General features: G+C 46.3%; 1 protein-coding gene across 1 annotated transcript in view; it reads left to right on the forward strand.

Annotated features, from left to right (window-relative positions):
* The window catches only part of LOC144791062 (putative cation-transporting ATPase 13A4), a 270,931-nt gene that overhangs the window by 229,906 nt on the left and 21,983 nt on the right, over nucleotides 1-19,042 (forward strand). Inside the window, exons 21-25 of the mRNA XM_078665705.1 lie at nucleotides 796-875; nucleotides 1,837-1,879; nucleotides 5,867-5,976; nucleotides 8,139-8,235; nucleotides 11,068-11,140. Coding sequence (XP_078521831.1) covers nucleotides 796-875; nucleotides 1,837-1,879; nucleotides 5,867-5,976; nucleotides 8,139-8,235; nucleotides 11,068-11,140 — 403 coding nt within the window. The remainder of the gene's footprint in view (nucleotides 1-795; nucleotides 876-1,836; nucleotides 1,880-5,866; nucleotides 5,977-8,138; nucleotides 8,236-11,067; nucleotides 11,141-19,042) is intronic.

A 19,042-nucleotide genomic window follows, 5' to 3' on the forward strand; every position in this document is an offset into this window, starting at 1 on the left:
CCGAGCAGGTTACAGGCCAGGGTCTTGTGTATTCAACAGGACACCACAGCCAGTGGATGAATGAATAGCACAATACGGATGGGCAGAATGTTCAGTCCATCTACGAAATTGGTGGAATTTTGGCCACTCTGCGTTACTCTTTAACGCGGAGACCTGCCTAAATTCCACCAATTGTAGCATTGTGGAATTTTTCTCCCACAAGGCTCCAGAATATGCAAGCTGGTGAGCAAGAGCGAGATTTGGCATCCGGTAGTGCAATTTTCTAAAGGTGGGCAGTCAGCGGCATTCATGAGCATTCACAGTGAGAAAGCTGCCATTCGAGTAGATTTGATGCCACTCGAGTAGATATTCAATGCATGGTGTCGTTCATGCAGATTTTCAGCGCTGCTTGCACTACGGGTATTAAATTATAGAGCGAGCAGCGTGAGTTGCATATTTTCTGCCCGTTGCTGGAATTCCATGGAATTTCACTGAGTTTTTCTGTAACTCCATGGAATTCCATTGAGTGAAACTCTGTGAGTTCTGCCCACCCCTACAGTGCAGTCTCTGACATCCAAAAGCCAAAAAAAAAAAATGCATCCTCTGGTGATGTGTGTATATCACATATACAAATTATTGTGCCAGTACTCAGCTTGTAATCCTTTTGAGGTTGGCAAAAAGAGTATGCCTTAGCTTCATAGAAATTGTAGTTAGCACCAGTTATTTAACTCAAGTTGTGGATGTAGTAATGATCATTACTGGAACACTCAGGTCCTGTTCAGCAAATCTCTAATTTTTATCTCTTTCATTCCTCAGCTGCTGCTGAATGGGGTCATCTTTGCCAGGATGTCTCCAGGACAGAAATCAATCTTGGTTGAAGAGCTGCAGAAATTAGAGTATGTAACTTAGTTACTTTCTTAAAACTGCATAAAGGTTGTGGCTAGGTATAACATGTTACTAATGTGTATATGCTGGTACTGGTGGGCACAAACTGCTGGCACTGCACATGACTACTGTGACTTGCACTGAGTTCAGGATTGCTTGGAAGTGCCCAGGTAGGTGCCATACTCACAGGTGTCCTCAAATGCTAGTATTTCCTACTGCCAGCAATGTCACTTTAAGTTAAATGCTGCTATAACAGTGATTGCTGCTAATATATTGTACTCTAGTTAATACCTGTATTTTAAACAGTGTGTAAACGTTTAAACATTATTATGGAATTGACTGTATTAATGCAATTTTAGATGATCATTTTAATATGATTATAAATTTGTGCATAGTATATGTATGTTTATGTAGGTTGCTTTTATCTATTCTTATCTATTCTTGTTTGTAATGATTTTAATTAATCAACAAATAAATACTTACTTAAATGCTTGAGGCACCATTGAGAACAGGGAGAGTGCAGCAGACACAGGGTGACACCCAGACACTGTAAGAAGAACCTAAACAGCTGGCATCTTCTTGCTAACTCCATCCACCCTACGAAGCATGGCAGATATGACCAATGTTTACAATTCTTTTGGGCACATCAACTATTCTTATCCTGAGAATGAACTCTTTCAGCATGTGGAATTGCCCCATTTATGCAGAAATCGGTGTGAAAGGTACGACATTTACACAGCAACGTTAAACCACGCAAAGTGGCTTAAAGCCGCTTTGTAAATATGGAGCAGGGCATTGCGCCACTGGAGCATCCTAAAAAGCGATGTTGCGGTGGTGAAATGCCTTTCTAAATATGCCCCAAAATGTGCATGGATGCGAGAGGGTGAACTGGTTGCTTGTTGTTCACAATGCCAGTTTTTTAAGACAAAGCCCAGAATGTGTCCTTAACAGTCTTTTTCTTGTTTTTTCCAGTTATTGTGTAGGGATGTGTGGAGACGGCGCTAACGACTGTGGGGTGAGTATGAAAGCAGCAATGAACATTCATGTGTGCAGGGTGTTTCCAAGTGACAATGCAGTGCATTGTGGGAGGTGTATGTCTTGAGTGCACCTTGGGGAAAAATCTCGTTATTAAGGGCCCGGTTCACAGAACTAACTTAAGACAAAATCCTAAACTTACTACTTTTGATATTCACAGAAGTTAGGATTTTGTCTTAAGTTTGTCTTAAAACAGACAAGACAAAATCCTAACTTAAGTCTGTCTTAAGGATTTTGTCTTAAGTTAGTTCTGTGAATCGGGCCCTAAGACATTATGTTACACGGAATGTGTGGAGCGCACGTACACAGATAGGTTTCTTGGTCCTAAGGTAATAAGTAGGGGAACGCTGTCAGGGAAATTAGCCGTATGCTTGTTTATCAGCCAGATTATTAGGAGTTCCCAGGCCTGGCATAGTTGGGCGTGGATCTGATTTCAGGGCACATAGAGTTCCATGTTTGGGGGAAATTACCGAAAATCTAGCACCGCCCTACTCCTCCTTTTAAATCTTGGTATAGTCAGGAGATTCAGGTAGGCCGATCTTAGGTTACGATTGGGGCTGTAGCTCTCCGCTGGCCTACGGGGAGCCAATGTAGCTTTTTCATCAATGACTTGATATGGACGTGTCTCTGTTGTCGAAAGACCAGCCTAGCTGCATGGTTGTGCTATTTGTAACCTGCGGTTGAGGCCTATTGGTAGTCCCAAACAAGGGCATTTCCATAATCTATCCGGGAGATAACTATGGCAAGGCTGATTTGGATGACCGCTTCAAAGGTAAAGTATTTCCTGATTCTCCAAAGATGGAGAAAGCGTGAGGAAATCACTGCTCCTATCTGTGGTTTCATGGAGAGATCCTCGTTGATGAAGATTCTGAGGCTTTTTATTGCTTTCTTGGGCATGGGGGGATTCCATCGCAGGGGGATGAAAGGAGGGATTCCATTGGTGGAGTTTGTTTTTTGAGAAAAGATTTCTGTTTTTTCAGAATTTAGTTTTAGCTGGTGGCTATTCATCCAGTCGCGAATGTATAACATTGTGTTTTGGTCGAAGTCCATGGACCTGAGGTGTTATAAATGGTAAAAAGCAGCTGCATACCATCAGCAAAATAGATATTCACCCTCCTCTTTTGTAAGTAATGTCCAAGGGGGCGGATGTAACGATTAAAGAGATGGGGGGATAGGGACAATCCCTGTGGGACTGCAGTTTAATTGGACCTTAGATGAACTGAAGGGGGAGAGGCGGACCAATTGGGAGAGGTCTTTGAGAAAGGATCTCGTCCAGGGCAGTGTCGAGCAGGCCCGCGGCCTCGACACAGTTGATCAGAATAGCTTGGTGGACCGTGTCGAAGGCCACTGATAGATCTAGGAGGACAAGTGCCTGAGTGATGCCTCTATCTACTTCTTCTCTCGTGTCATCTTCTACAGAGAGGATTACTGTTTCTGTTGAGTGGGCAGGTCGAAAGCCTGCCTGTTAAGGGTCGAAGAAATCAGAGTCCTCCAGGAAGGAGCAGAGATGCTGAGCGACATGCGCCTCTAGTAGCTTTGCTCGACAAGGGAGTAAAGCGATGGGTCCATAATTTTTCGAAATCAGGGGTCCCCTATGTTTTTTTTAGGGGGTGGGATTACCACAGTCTCCTTGAAGGAGTATGGGACACTACACTGATTTAGGGATAGGTCAAGGAGGGAGATTGTTGGGTCAGGGACGAGAGGGAATATGTTTTTTAGGATCCGAGGGGGGCAAGTGTCTTTCGAGAATCCTGATTTAAGTTACGCAACAGATCCCGGCGGTGAAAAGCCAAGAGTGTGGTAGAATTTCTGTCTTCAGATGGGTTCGCATAGACTAGTGAGCCGGGGGGTCCAATCTTTTATCACCTTGATTTAGTCAACGTAAAATAAGTTCAGAGCATCACATAAGTTTTGGAGGGGGTGATAGGTAAGGTTATTCTATCTGGATTAGATAGTCCTGTGACAATTCCAAAAATGTCCTTTGCTTTATTTATAGAATTTTATTTGAAAAAAAGGTCAATTTAACTTGCATGATTAACTTTTTGTTAGCTTTTAGGTGTTGGATGAAGATTTCTATGTTTTTAGACAAGTTGGTGTTCTGCCATTACCTTTCTGCCCGGCGGAGCTCCAGTTTGGCTGTCTTTAGCTCTTTTGAATACCATTTTACTCTTCATGGTGTCGGGTTTGTTTGCTTTTACAAAGAGAGGCATGAATGTTGCTGGCCGCAGTTAACCAGTTGAATATTGACTCCTCAAATTTACCCAGGTTCTCAGTAAGCTTGGGTAAGGAGAGTGCCAGTGAGTCACAGGTGTTAAGAATTATATGATTCCAATTCCTGGAGAGAATTCCCAGGCATGTGGCGGGTTTCAGAGGGGTCAGGTCATTTCTAGTAAATTGAATTATGTGGTGGTCTGACCATACACAAGGAGAGACAGTGAGATTGGACATGGTTAGGTTAGTGGACCAGACCTGGTCTAACGTGTGACCCGTGATATGTCCGTGTACAAGCACATGTTGGTCGAAGTTGGTATGTCCGTCAGATATGTGGAAGTTTGGCCACCAGTATCCTCATTCACCCAATAATTGAAATCTCCAATGAGTAGGATGTTTGCGGGGTCAATGGCTAATGAGGAGTTGGAGTCAGTCAAAAGTTAGGGCAATTGTTGCATGTGCCCCTGGGGTCAGTACATGAGGGATCATATCAAGGAGAGGTTGATGGGTCTAATTTTATCAAACTTTTGTCAACCATTGGGACCAATATGGAGGTAAGTAGTGTGAAAAGAAGAAGTTTTTTGACAGCTGCAGCAATCCCTCCTTCTTTTTTACCTATCAGTCTGTTAGTGTTGAGTAAATAATGGTTTTCGGGGAGAGCTGCTAGGATATCTGACATAGATTCTTCCATTAACCAAGTTTCAGTCATGAGTAATATACCTGCTAATTCTGAATTGAGTAGATGAAATATCTTGAGCTGGTGCTGGACCAGTGAACGAGTGTTAAGGTAAGTGATTGTGAGGTTATATGTATTTCCTTTAAGGGAGGTGGAAGTAGATTTGCTGTCAGAGGCGGTATTGGTTACCGAAGTCCATTTTGGTAGTGCATTGACGGATGAGTTCTGATTTAGAATGCCTAATTTACTAAGTTTGGCAGCAGAGATGGGTCTAGTTACCTTCACTTTGATCCCAGAAGATGTGCAGACTGTTTTTTGTGTGTTGTTTGAATGCGATGAAGTAGTCGCTTCATAGTATAGTTTTATTTCCCAGGTCTTGAGTGGTGGGAGGCCTTGGTGTCGAATGGAGCTTCTGGGTACACAAATATGGTGTAGAACATTCCCTGTGGCTCACAATGGACATATGAGACACCTGTCAATCACAGCCAGTGACATTACATGAACTAGTGGAGAGGTCCAGTTAGTACCTGACTCTGCAAACCCACTGGTTCTCAGCCAGTCAGGGCCATGGCCTTCCTTGTAACCTCCCACGTGTTCTTTACAGGTCTAAGTGTGAAACACATTATACTAGGGCGTTGGCTCCTTGGGTATTTCTTTTAGTTTCTTCCCAAGGCTTCCATGTCCATGTCCACGCCCACCAGACCATGACACCCTTCTTGGAATATAATAGAACTTAAGTTTTCCACAAGCTGGATGTTTCTTCCCAGCCCATGGAGACCTTTCTGAGCTCCTTCTGTCGTGGAACACCATGTGCTGGAAATGGACACATTTCAGGATGGCGGGATGACCCCATGCGGGGCAGTCCTTCTCATGGCGCTACCACCTGAGTCAGGTCTGCCACTGTGGGGATCCTGCTGGCAGGCTGCCCCACCACTGTTTGGAACACTGCGTCCCTCCCATTCTATTTAGGTGTGGGACGGATGGGACATGTGCTGGTAATCCCCTGCTCCGAATGATGCCTACAGGATATTCACAACCTTCCTTCAGGACTGGTAACCTATACATGTGTATGTTTTGCAGGCACTGAAAGTCGCTCACGCTGGGATCTCGTTATCAGAGCAGGAAGCGTCGGTGGCTTCTCCCTTCACGTCGCGAACCCCGAACATCGAATGTGTGACACAACTCATCAAGTAAGCCGAACACTGCACATTGTAGCATGAAGTGAAAAGAGATTCATACACACAGATCTTTGGAAGGGACTCTAAGGCAACATTTCCTGGCTATTTGTTGTTTCCATTATATTGGAGATATCTTGATCCATGACATATCAATGAACAAGGGAAGCAGGCACAGCCCAGGCTGAGACCTCTGTTTATCTGCTTCCACTTGTGGTGATTGTCAGGTGTTTGGGTTTTATTAGCACATCTGGTGATTGCTGGGTGATGAACGTTTCCCTTTTCCTTTCCATGTGTAATTATCATAGGCTGGGAGAGCTGTCTGCCTGCAGAATGGGGAGCTAGATTTAGAGAGTTTATCACTAACGCGATGGGCCCGATTCACAGAACTAACTTAAGACAAAATCCTAAACTTACTACCATTTTGGTATTCACAGAAGGCACTTACTCATTTCGGTATTCACAGAAGGCACATACTTACTCATTTTGAGTAACTTATTCATTTTGGTATTCACAGAAGGCACTGACTCATCAATGAGTAAGTGCCTTCTTTGAATACCAAAATGGTAGTAAGTTTAGGATTTTTTCTTAAGTTAGTTCTGTGAATAGAGCCCATTTTCAGTTGTGAGTGACATCTATCACATGTTGAGTTGCTAAATTGCATCTAGGAGGAGATTTACTTCTCAGTGCAGACATCAATCCAGGAACGCAAAGATCTCGTGAATTGGGCCCAATGTCCCCAAGGTTTGAGAATATTTAGAAAACAGAGATAGTTGAATGTATTTTTTGTCTTTAAAATAGGCCTTTGCATGCTATAAATTTTGCCCACAGGAAAAAAAAACATTAACATAATTTTTGCAAGGACATTTTTTCACTAAAAGGTGATTTGCAGAGGTACCCATTTTGTGGATTTTTCCCAGCAAATTTTATATATAAAGGGTTTGCAACATCTGAGGAATTGACAATGCTGGCCAAGGTTTGAAAAAACCAATGCCACCTCACACAGTGTTAATGCTGAGTGAGATAGAAGTGTGTTTGTCTGACAAGACAATGCTCTAATGTGTAGCAATGGAGTGACAAGACTGGGAACAGATCTACAGCTAGTAAAGAATACATTTGAAGTTTTTAACAATGATGAAGCAGCGTGGCGAGCTTGTACCCTTAGGCTCCCACTTCGAGTTATTTGTAACTCCGATGGACCAGTCACGCGTTACGAGTAACCAGGTAAAAGCACAGGCCTCTATGGTTTAACTCAAGTACTCCAACTGCCCGAAGCAGCAGAAACCTCAAGTTGAAAATAAGCCTGTGAATGGGGAATGACCATGGAATCTGATGCAGTAAATCTGATTTATCAAGTAATTCCCCATTTCTTTGTGGGCCCTCAGGGTCCAACTTGTAATGCTGAGGGCATTTATGAGGCCCCACTGGCGCTTTTGCGCCACCGGAACATCACTTTTTTGATGTTCCGGTGGCGGAATGTGCCACAGCATATTGGTTAATGTCACTTAAAGCCGCTTTACGTGGCTTTTCATGGCCTTATATATATTTGCTCCTTTCACACCAAAAACAGTGTTCCCATGCAACACCCATGGAACCAGACCCATCTCCAGATTTACGAGAACGCATAAACCTGTGAATGCATCAGAACCTAACGCTACCCAAGGGGTGGCGTTGGGGAGGCCCAATGAGGAGAAATGTTTTTATTGATCCTCCTGCTGTGCTTTTTCTGTGTGCTGCAGAAGAACAAGGATTGTGATTGATTTTGAGCAGGAACGTCTCCCTTCCTGCACAAAATCAATCAGTCCCGCAACACAGGTACCCTTGCACCATGGTGCAAGGGTGTCTGCGTTGGCGCATGGCAGCCCATTGTGCACTGAAACAAGGGGAAAAGGACAGGATTGTTCCGTATCACGTAGATACCGCGCATTCCTGCCTTTTTGTTTTGACGTGGGGCAGTGCAGCCAGAGTTCTTGCGGCGCAGCCCATCGTCCAAACCTCTGAGGCCCTGAGTCTTTTCCTGGCGTTATGACACTAGCTGGTAAGAGTAAATGGTCGGAAGGGTTCTGTGCCCAAAATACATCATGCCTTTCACACCTTAAACCTGGGGGTGGGGAAAGAAGGTCTACAAAGCTTTACTACTGGATGATGAACTTTTAATCTTTGTATTTTTCCTCCAGGGATGGGCGCTGTGCGCTTGTGACGTCATTTGCGGTGTTTAAGTACATGTGTATGTACTCCACTATAGAGCTGGTCTGCCTCGTTCTCCTCTATTGGGTAAGTTTCAATCGCACTAGCCAATCACTGATGTGGGGGCGTGGACAACGCAGCAATACGCAATGAGAAGCTCAAGTGCCCATTGGCTTAGAGCCTAAAGTTTATTTTAAACATGAGAAGATAGCCGGTTATTAATCTGCATGTAAACTGAACTAGTGACGCACGCAAGGCATGCTGTGTCCCTCTAGACATTCTTAGGAGAGGATATGACGCCCGCCAGAGCTCACTTTTGGGTCAGGCCAGTTCAAGCATCTCTGGTACTGTGATGCATTGCAATGAAGGTTTATGCATTTCCTCCTCTTAAAAAGTGGTACAATGCAAAGAGAAGGTACATTTGGGTGGTTGGGGTGGTAAAGGGGGGAAATAATTGATGGTTTACAATTGTTGGATAGTGAGACACTCATGCACACAGTACTTTACACACATTTGTTAATACTTACAGTCGTTTCTATGTCCACATAACACTGCCCGGTGGCTGAGGCTGAGCGTTTGGTCGTGTTGGGGGGCTGGGGAAATAAAGTGAAGGGAAACCTGAGTTTGAAGTGGGTAAATTGGGTACTGAAATGGCTGTGGGGTGGAGGCTGCCAGATGGTTTGGGGTGTGCCATGCAACCAGGCGCGAGAACTAGAGAGTAGTGGTCCAGTCAGAATGCCAGATGGGTGTCATGGACGGTGCCTTGTGATGGGCTGATGGCTCTCTTGCCTGGTGCTGTTGAAATGAGGCAGGGCACGTCTTGATCGGGTTTTGTAGGGTTTGTCTGTCAAAGTAAATAATTTCTAAATGAAAGGACTCTCAGTCTGGGTTGCTTTTAACAAGATTTAAATGGGGTAATGTCCACAGATTAGTGACATTCACAAAAATGAACGATTGGTCACGTATGTTGATACTCTGCCCTTGTGATAAACGATCTGAGCCATCCACCATCCACTTAGTCATTTTCTGTAAATGTTATGTAGAGTTGAGGAAAGTGTGGATAATAACACTTTTAAAACAACAGCGGTTGAGGCGATGCCACCCAGCTTTAATTTGATTGCAGTTACTGAAGCACGAACATGTAGCATGGAGGTTATCAATGTTCCTGAAGAAGGTGCTTCATTTGAGGAAGAGTATGTTATCTTATGAACTGTAACTGCTGTGTATTCCCCCTGTTTTTGTATGTGGTTTTTAGCAGAGTCGATTTACCCTTAATTTATTCGGTAAATATAGTGATTTGATTATTCTATTAATTTGTGTAGTTCTAAATAATGACAATAGGACAACCAGGGTACAAGGCCTTAGGGACTGCACTTATCTGAAGTTTGGTCTCATGTATTCAAAAGATCTGGGTGCCAAGAACCTGAAGCCACATACCCCTAAGCTTCCAAAGATATATACCCCAAATTTTGCAACACAACACAATGGTTCAGCACTCTCCACAAAAAACAATAATAAACAAATGTATTTTTTTTAGAATCCGTTCAGTAGGGCTTTAAAAGTTCTTTATTCTTTTTCGTCATACAAAACGTAGCGAAATAAATTGTTTCTATTAGGTTTTATGTGCTTTTATGATTCTTAAATTCAACAGTCGAATAAAGCTTTCCTTGACTTGACTTGACTTGACTTGACTTGACTTGACGTGAAGTGAAAGAACTCTTGTGTAGTGGTGTTTGCACACATGAGATCACAACATAGAGATTAGGTATTTGTACGATCCAATGAGAACCTGAGAATTGAAGTGTGTGGTGAGGTAGCTATTGGAGACCAAGACAGAGGAAGATATCTTCTGGATACCACTGTGGAATGCAAGACGCGTATCATCGTTAGAAACAAGTGAAGGTCTGGATCACGACCACGCATGAGAATTGTCTTATAGTTAAAAGAATCCACAGGGAGATTTACAGGGTGAGGACAACATGTATGTGCATGTCAAGAGCTGCAAAAAGGCCCAGTGAGGACTGATTGACACTCAAACAAAATAGGGATCGAGAGCGTGGACCAATCAGCATCTCCAGTAGCTTTCGTCAAGATGGATCCGAGGATCGGGCGCTGGATTGCTTCCTTGCTGCTGGCGGCACACGCTGTTACTTGTGGTGAAACAGGATTCTCGTACTGACAGAAAGAGTGGGAGCCGCGAGGTATCATTGTTACGTTATTCTAGAAGCACACGTGAAGCTTCTCAACCAACGCAGAGTTGGCCAAGGGAGAGCAACGCTATCTTTGGACTGGATCTGCTTGTTGGTGTTGATGCTAAGAGGTCCTTTGCTGAGGGGTGGTAGGTACAATGGATCCTTCGGGCACAGGACCCTCAGCACACGTGCTCTGACCACTGGGATCCCGCAGAGCTCACCATGTGACCAGGAAGCTGAGGCGCAAGTTGAATGTTCCTTACTTTAGACTTTCCGCAGACGAAGATGATGCTTGTTAAGTGCTGTGTTGAAAATAAACTTTCCAAGTATGAAAAATGACAATATACTATCCTGAACACACAGTAGTGCTTAAAGGCTGCTTAAGCAGCAAATCTGAGAGTGCTCCATTGTGATGCTCTGTTCTCAGCCGCCTCCATTGCCTTGTCCTGCTTTGCATTGTACAACCCATCCCATTTGTGGACACATGACCTACAGGCCTGTGGAATATAACCCGTTAGCAGCTTATTTGGTTTTCTATTTTTTCACAGCTCAGATTGACACCTTTCTTGTGAGCTTGAGTCATATCAGGATAAAACACTAAGTTCTGAATTGGTGATCTGAGCTTTGCATGTGCTCTCTTATGTCACCCAATGCTCTAAATATAGCTTCACATTCACAACACAACCAAAGGCTACTAATTATTTGTTTTGTGCTCTCTCTCTTTCAGCACCTGGGAATCCTTGGAAAGCGTCAGTACCTCATCCTGGATGTGGCAATTTCAACGGTGGTCTGCTTAACAAGTACGCGTCTTAACTATGCTTTACATGAATTAAAATGTACTCCTGTGATATGTGTCCGTAATAGCACTTTGTGCCATCGCTACTACACTTCGGCCCTGATTCACATATGTAAACTTACACTTTTGTGCAAGTTTACTATTTTATTGCTATTCACAAACTCCGAGTAAATAGTAAGTTTACTACTGTGGAGAGTGCGCAGTCGGGCGGAGAACTCTGCACATAAAAAGACAGGGCAGGGTAATCTTTTTATATGGGGAGTTCTCCACCCCTGTGGAGGGTGCAAGACATGTATGGGTTTTCAAAGGGCTCACAGTGCCCACAAGCAAATATGGTCCCTTGCTGGTGCACTGATGTGTTACTCTGTGCCCCTGAGATGTGCCAGTCTGTCTCCCAGAAAGGAGTTAGCCACTTCACCTAAGAAAAAATCCAAACAAAGTCTATTCCTTGCTTGCGCACACATTGAAGGGCAACCTTCCTGGAGAAAAACAACCACAAGAAGCTTTTTCCTCTTTCTATGTGTGCTCATAAAAATAAATTTTTTATAGAACTTGTAGGGATTGAAGAGGTTAATTTATAGAGCTATCCTGAAAGTTGTAAACTGCGGGGCATATTATCAAGAGAATTATCGCCGCTTTACCAGCCGTGTTCGGCCGCAAAGCGCCAACAAGGACACGCTAACAGGCTTCAGCATGTGTTCCCTTGTTGTAGCACCCGTTTCACCAACAGCTTGCATCTCATCGCTAAGGTAGGCATGTCTCACATTCACAGCATGAGAAAAAATTGATAACGCAGCTTCGCGCTATTACCAACGATGCCCCATACCCGCCTAGCGAGAATAGAATTCGTGATAAATCCCCATTTACGCAGGAATCTAACATCAGAAAGTATCTGACTTAGCAGCATTACCCTATGGGAGGTGGATTGTCCGGCTAAATCCACCATGGCTTATTACCAAGCTATTTCCTATCGCAGGAATATTATCGCTGGATTACCAGAGATAATCCAGCATTTCCTCGCTTTCGCTGGAATTTTTATCGAATTGGAGATAGCCGTTGATAATAACGCGATGTCTCAGCGATCAATTCCAGCGACAGCACGATCGGCCCAATGCAGCTCCCCTCCCCGCTCCCGCCTCCCAGCTGTCCAGCCCTCCCCGACCCCTACTTAATGGCGGCCACTGCGGGGACAGGCGAGCAAGACCACCGACTCATTGTCAGTGAAATTGCTCTCCCACCCTCGCAGCTCCACCATTAAGTGAGGTGCCCCTGCCCCTGCACTCTTGAGTGTTGGTGATCGAGGCCCTCCTCCACCCGCAGGTTTCCCTGCGCCTCATCCCTGGTGGTCCAGTGGACCTCTGTCTCCTTTCTTTCTTTCTGCTCCTTCACTCGTTTTTCTCCCCTTTCTATCTTTCACCTTTCTGCACCTCTGCTCTTTTGTGCCTTATTTCTGCCCATTTCCCTTTCTCTCCCTCTGCTCCTTCACTCGTTTTCTTTCGTTTTTTCCCCCCTTTCTATCTTTCACCTTTCTGCACCTCTGCTCTTTTGTGCCTTATTTCTGCCCATTTTCCCTTTCTCTCCCTCTGCTCCTTCACTCGTTTTCACTCGTTTTTTTACCCTTTCTATCTTTCACCTTTCTGCTCTTTTCTGCATCTCTGCTCTTTTGTGCCTTATTTCTGCTTATTTTCCCTTTTTTCTTTATCCCTTCTTTCCTCCCTTTACCTTTCCCCGCCGCTGCTGCCCCCGCGGCCCCTCCCCCCCCAGCACGATCGGCCCAATCCAGCTCCCCTTCCCGCTCCCGCCTCCCAGCTGTCCAGCCCTCCCCGACCCCTACTTAATGGCGGCCACTGCTGGCGCGCCGCTGGTGCGCCGAAGGCGCGTCAAAGGCAAGCACGTCTGCGCCCGTCTGCGACCAGTCCGCGACCAGCACCAAGAACCCTGGACCTCCGCCCCGCCAACGCTACGACCCAGCAGCACTCCACGCACTCAACCCAGGCTGCAATAACAACTGCAAGCTAGCATCACCAGCCGACACCCATGGACCCTTCAGCTGTCACCGCTGCCGGCACACCTGCAGCACCGCCAAGAACACGGATCCAGCACAACCCGCCCACAAGAACACAACCGAACCGAAGACCCTGCAATGCATCCTCCTCAACGTCCGATCCCTCCACAAACACGCCACAGAAATCTGGTACCTCCTCGACAGCACAACCCCAGACGTAGCATTCTTCACCGAAACCTGGACCAACACCACCTCGGGACCGGACATCGCCATCGCCATTCCCCAAGGATACAAGATCTCCAGGAAGGACCGCCCCATCCACCCAGGAAGAGGAATCGCCATCGTCCACAAATCCAGCCTCCGCCTGAGCACACTCACTGACGAGTCCACAGAACTGATGGAACACCTTCACTTCAAGATACTGGCCAGCCCCACCGCCGCCCTCCGAGGAACCCTCATCTACCGACCCCCTGGACCCCGCGGACCCTTCGCCAACTCCATCACGGACATTATCTCCCCGCAGGCCATCGCATCCACCAACTACACCCTGCTGGAAGACCTCAACTTCCACTTCGACAATCAACTGGACCCCAACACCACATCCCTCCTGGACAACCTCCACAACATTGGACTCCGCCAGATCGTGACCGAGCCCACGCACTCAGCAGGACACACCCTCGACCCCCTCTTCACTACAGGAAACTCCATCACCTTCAGCCACACCACCGAACTCCCATGGACCGACCATCGTTGCGTCCACTTCACCTTCAGAACACCCACCATCCACAGACACCAGCACCTGCTTCCACAAAGAAACTGGACCAAAATCACCGATGACCAGCTCACCTCCTCACTCAACAACTCCACCCCAACCATCGCGGAAAACGACGACCCCAACACCGCAGCCCGAACCCTGCATAGATGGATCTCGGACAGCACCAACACCATAGCCCCCCTCAAGAAAAACAACAATACCCATGCCAAGAAAGCCAGATGGTTTACCACCGAACTTCGAGAGTCCAGGCGCACATGCCGCCGCCTCGAAAAGGCCTGGAGAAACACCAAATCCACAGAAGCCCACAACAACTTCAGAGCCGCCACCAACACCCACCATCAACTCATCAGAGGAACGAGGAAAAAAGTGATTGAAGACAGAATCTCCACCCACGCACACAACAGCAAGGAACTCTTCAGCATCATCAAGGAGTTCGCCCAACCCACCAGCGAGTCTACCGACATCCCTCCCTCACAAGACCTCTGCGACAAACTCAGCATCTTTTTCCACCACAAAATCAAGAGCATCTACGACAACTTCGACGAAGACAACCAACACACTGAACCCTCACCAACCACCCCCGACACCCGGAAACCAGCGATTGATAACTGGACAGCCCTCACCACCGAAGACACACTGAAGACAATGAACTCAATCCACTCAGGGGCCCCCACGGACCCCTGCCCCCACCACATCTTCAACAGAGCCGCCAACACCATCGCACCCATGCTCTGCCAAACCATCAACCGCTCCCTGGCGACCGCCTCATTCCCCGACGACTGGAAACACGCCGAGGTCAACCCCCTCCTAAGGAAACCCTCAGCGGACCCCACCGACCTCAAAAACTACAGACCCATCTCCCTGCTCCCGTTCCCAGCGAAAGTCATCGAGAAAGCCATCAACAGCCAACTCGCCACATTCATTGAAGAACACAACATCCTCGACTCCTCCCAATCCGGCTTCAGAAAAAACCACAGTACGGAAACCGCCCTCCTCGCCGCAACAGATGACATCGGCGGCGTTCGACACAGTCTCCCACCGCACCCTAATACGCAGACTCTACGATGCAGGAATCCAGGACAAGGCCCTCGACTGGATCTGCTCCTTCCTCTCCAGCAGGACGCAGCGGGTCAGACTCCCCCCTTTCCTCTCGGACCCCACACCTATCACCTGCGGAGTCCCCCAGGGCTCCTCCCTCAGCCTGACGCTCTTCAACGTCTACATGGCTCCACTTGCCCCCATCGTCAGAACCTACGAACTCAACATCGTGTCATATGCAGACGACACCCAGCTCATCCTCTCCCTATCCAATGAGCCCAACACCGCCAGACGCAACTTTCGAGAAGGCATGGAAGCCGTCGCCAAATGGATGAAAAACAGCTGCCTACAACTAAACACCAACAAAACAGAAGTACTCATCATGGGCCCAAACCCCGACGCCTGGAGTGACACCTGGTGGCCCACCGCCCTCGGAAACCCGCCAACCCCCACAGACCACGCACGCAACCTGGGAATCATCCTGGACTCCGAGCTCAAAATGGACCGCCAGATCAACTCTGTCTCATCTTCCTGCTTCCACACCCTCCGCCTCCTTCGTAAGACCTTCAAATGGATCCCCCTCGAACACCGAAAGACAGTCACTCACGCCCTGGTCACCAGCAGACTGGACTACGGCAACGCACTCTACGCCGGAATAAACAAAAACCTCATCCGCAAGCTACAGAACATCCAGAACGCCGCCGCAAGACTGGTCCTCAACCTGCCAAAACACTGCCACATCTCCCAGCACCTGCGCACACTCCACTGGCTCCCCGTCGAGGCGAGAATCACCTTTAAGATGCTCACCCACGCACACAAGGCCCTCCATGGCACCGGACCAGCATACCTGAACAGCCGACTCAAATTCCACGCACCCCAAAGGACCCTACGATCAGCCCAGCTTTCCTACGCTGTGGTCCCCCGCACCAGAAAGACCAGATCGGGAGGCCGCTCCTTCTCCTTCCTCGCGGCCAAAGCATGGAACGCCCTTCCGCTCCACCTCAGACAGACAACATCGCTCCCCATCTTCGCAAGAAACCTCAAAACCTGGCTCTTCGACAGACCCCCTCCTTGATGGAATGGAACCTGCAACCCACCCCTAGCGCCTTGAGACCCTTACGGGTGAGTAGTCGCCCTTTAACAAACTCCTGATTGATTGATTGATTTGCGCTAAGCGCGCTTAGCGATATTTATCGCTCCCAGTTAATAATATGCCCCTAAAATTTGTATTTGTCCATAACTTTAGCACTGTCAAGCTATCTCTATAAATTAACCTCTTCAATTCCTACAAGTGCTCTATAAAAATGCGAGTTTGCATCAAATTTAGCAGATGCTTAGCATGTTTAGGTTACTCTTTTTATTTTAAATTAGGATAGATTTGTCAAGAGAGGCACTTTTAAAAGCGGGCGTTAAAGTGTGTTTAGTTGCTAATTCATGCGGACTCATCTATGACATCATATGATGAGTCTGCATGAAATTTGGCATATATTTAGCAGGTTTAATCGTCTGTGGGTATGGCACATTTTGTCTTGATCCTAGTTGAAAGGGAGTCAAAACCACTTTCATATGGTAATAAACTTGAGGGCAGATTTACAAGAAACTGACGCATTTGTAGAGATGCGTCAGTTTCCCTGCGTCTGCATGAAAAACCCTTGTGCCACCATATATGCGCTGTATTTACAATACGGCGCACTATGGCGCAAGGATTGACTGATGTGTCAGAAATTCTGACTCATCTGTTGGCGGAAAAGTCACGCATTGCTGGAGTCGTGTTGCAAGCACAACGCAACTCCAGCAATTCAGGTTGAGGCCTATTCCCAATACACTGTGTCACACTTTATACCTCTTTCAAGCAGGCGTAAGGTTTTGACGCAATGGTGTCCTAAAAGTCATGCAGTAAAATCTTGTACATTTCACTGCGTCACTTTTACAAGGCTTTGCTGCGTGGGAACACCTACCCTGCATACATTATACCTGACACAGGTATAATATGACGCAGGGCTTTACAACATGAGGCATAGCCCTACATGCATCACATTTAAAATTTGCCGCATTTCTTACACCACTGTTGTGTCACAAAAGTGACAGAAGTGTCCCACGGGTCTTGTAAATCTGTCCCTTGGTGTTTTGTTAGGAATCTGCATGCAGTTTGGGAGGGACTGCAGTCACTGTGCACTCATCTCTGGTGTCTGCAGATCCAAGAAGGTAATGCAGATTTAAAAGGCAACTCAAACAATCATTGATTTGACTTTGCAGGTACAACAATTTAGAGTTTTGTGCAAATTCATCAAGAGGGATACACTGAAAGGGGTGGTCTTAGCCGAGGAAACGCACATGAAATTAACACGTAAGGACGAAGGCCCACAGGTAGACCTCACGGAATGGAGAGAGCTGTGTCGCACGTGGTTCTCAACCGAAGAGGGAGCCTTCATGCTGTGGTGAAAGTTTGACAGGTAGCCCATCTTCTGAAGCAAAAGAAGCACGTGTACATAGGTTAGTACCTGATGTCACAGTCTTCCATGTTAAGTAGAAATTGTCATGTTGAGACAATTCTATTGATTCAGCCAAAGGTTGTGCGCAGCGTGGGGTCGGCAGCATGCGGGCCGCCAGGCTGTGCGCAGTGGGGAGGTTTGGATTTACATATGGTAATTAACTAATACTGTATGTTAAAAACAACTCTAGAAATTCACTTAAAAAAACAAAGGTTAAAGTAATGTTATAGTTAGGTGAAATGTTCAGTAACAATGCAACGTTTTAAACTAAACCCCACAGAAATTCATCAGTTATAGTTATACTTATCTGAAGAAATTATAACGTATGCCCCAAGATAACTGTAACTTGCTCCCTCGCCATGCACTGGTAATTACCCCACACATTACATCACTCATGACATCATCTAAAACATCATTGATAATGTCACTGCAGCATGTGCTGTGAAAGTATTCATGAGAAACAACTGCATGGCATGGTTGCGAGTTACAGTTACTTTAGGGCATGAGTTATAGTTACTTGAGATAACTAGAACTGGTGAATTATCTATTTATCTATCTATCTCTCTATCTATCTCTCTATCTATCTATCTATCTATCGATCTATCTGTCTGTCTGTCTGTCTATCTATCTATCTGTCTGTCTGTGTCTGCCTATCCACCCACCAATCCATCCATCCGTCCGTCCATCCGTCAATCCATCCATCCATCCATCCATCCATCCATCCATCCATCCATCCATCCATCCATCCATCCATCCATCCATCCATCCATCCATCCATCCATCCATCCATCCATCCATCCATCCATCCATCCATCCATCCATCCTTCTATCTATCTATCTATCTATCTATCTATCTATCTATCTATCTATCTATCTATCTATCTATCTATCTATCTATCTATCTATCTATCTATCTATCTATCTATCTATCTATCTATCTACCAATATATCTATCCATAGATTCATCCATCCATCCATCCATCCACCCATCTGTTATAGGGCATCTAGAGACACCCTTTCATGATGTATATTAATCGAGCAGCCAAAGGGTTAATGAGGATATTTATTCTGAAAGTGGTAAGCATGAGGTAATTATTTAAAACTGGTGGAAGGCAAAGAAACAGTCAGAGCCTGATGAGGGACAGGGGGCTGGGTTGTGAGAGAGGCAGTGGCCTGTTTCTCTATCGTGACCCTGTGGGGCATGTTTACAACAGAATGGAGAAGTGTGGCGTTATGCAAACATTGGTAACGTCACACTTTTCCATTCAGAAAACCAAGGGCTGCACCATATTTACAAGAATATGGTGCAGTCCTGCGTTTCCCCTAGCGCTGGCGCTGAGTTCAGCTGCCTAGCGCCAACGATGGCACCCTTGCACTCCATAGTGCAAGGGAGCCTGTGTTGAGGGTAAGATTGTTTATAGGCAGGAAGGCCCCCCTTCCTGCACATAAGCAATCTTTAAATGCCGTTTTGTAACTTCTATGTGTGCTGCTTAACACCTTAGGAGCTTGTAAATATACCTCCCCAGTGCTGCGCTGTCCATTATCCAGTGCTGAATTGGACGTCCAACGGTCGCACGCAGCACTGGGGAGGTAGTG

The sequence above is a fragment of the Lissotriton helveticus genome, chromosome 11 (genome assembly GCF_964261635.1).
Source record: "Lissotriton helveticus chromosome 11, aLisHel1.1, whole genome shotgun sequence".
Taxonomy (NCBI): Eukaryota; Metazoa; Chordata; class Amphibia; order Caudata; family Salamandridae; genus Lissotriton; species Lissotriton helveticus.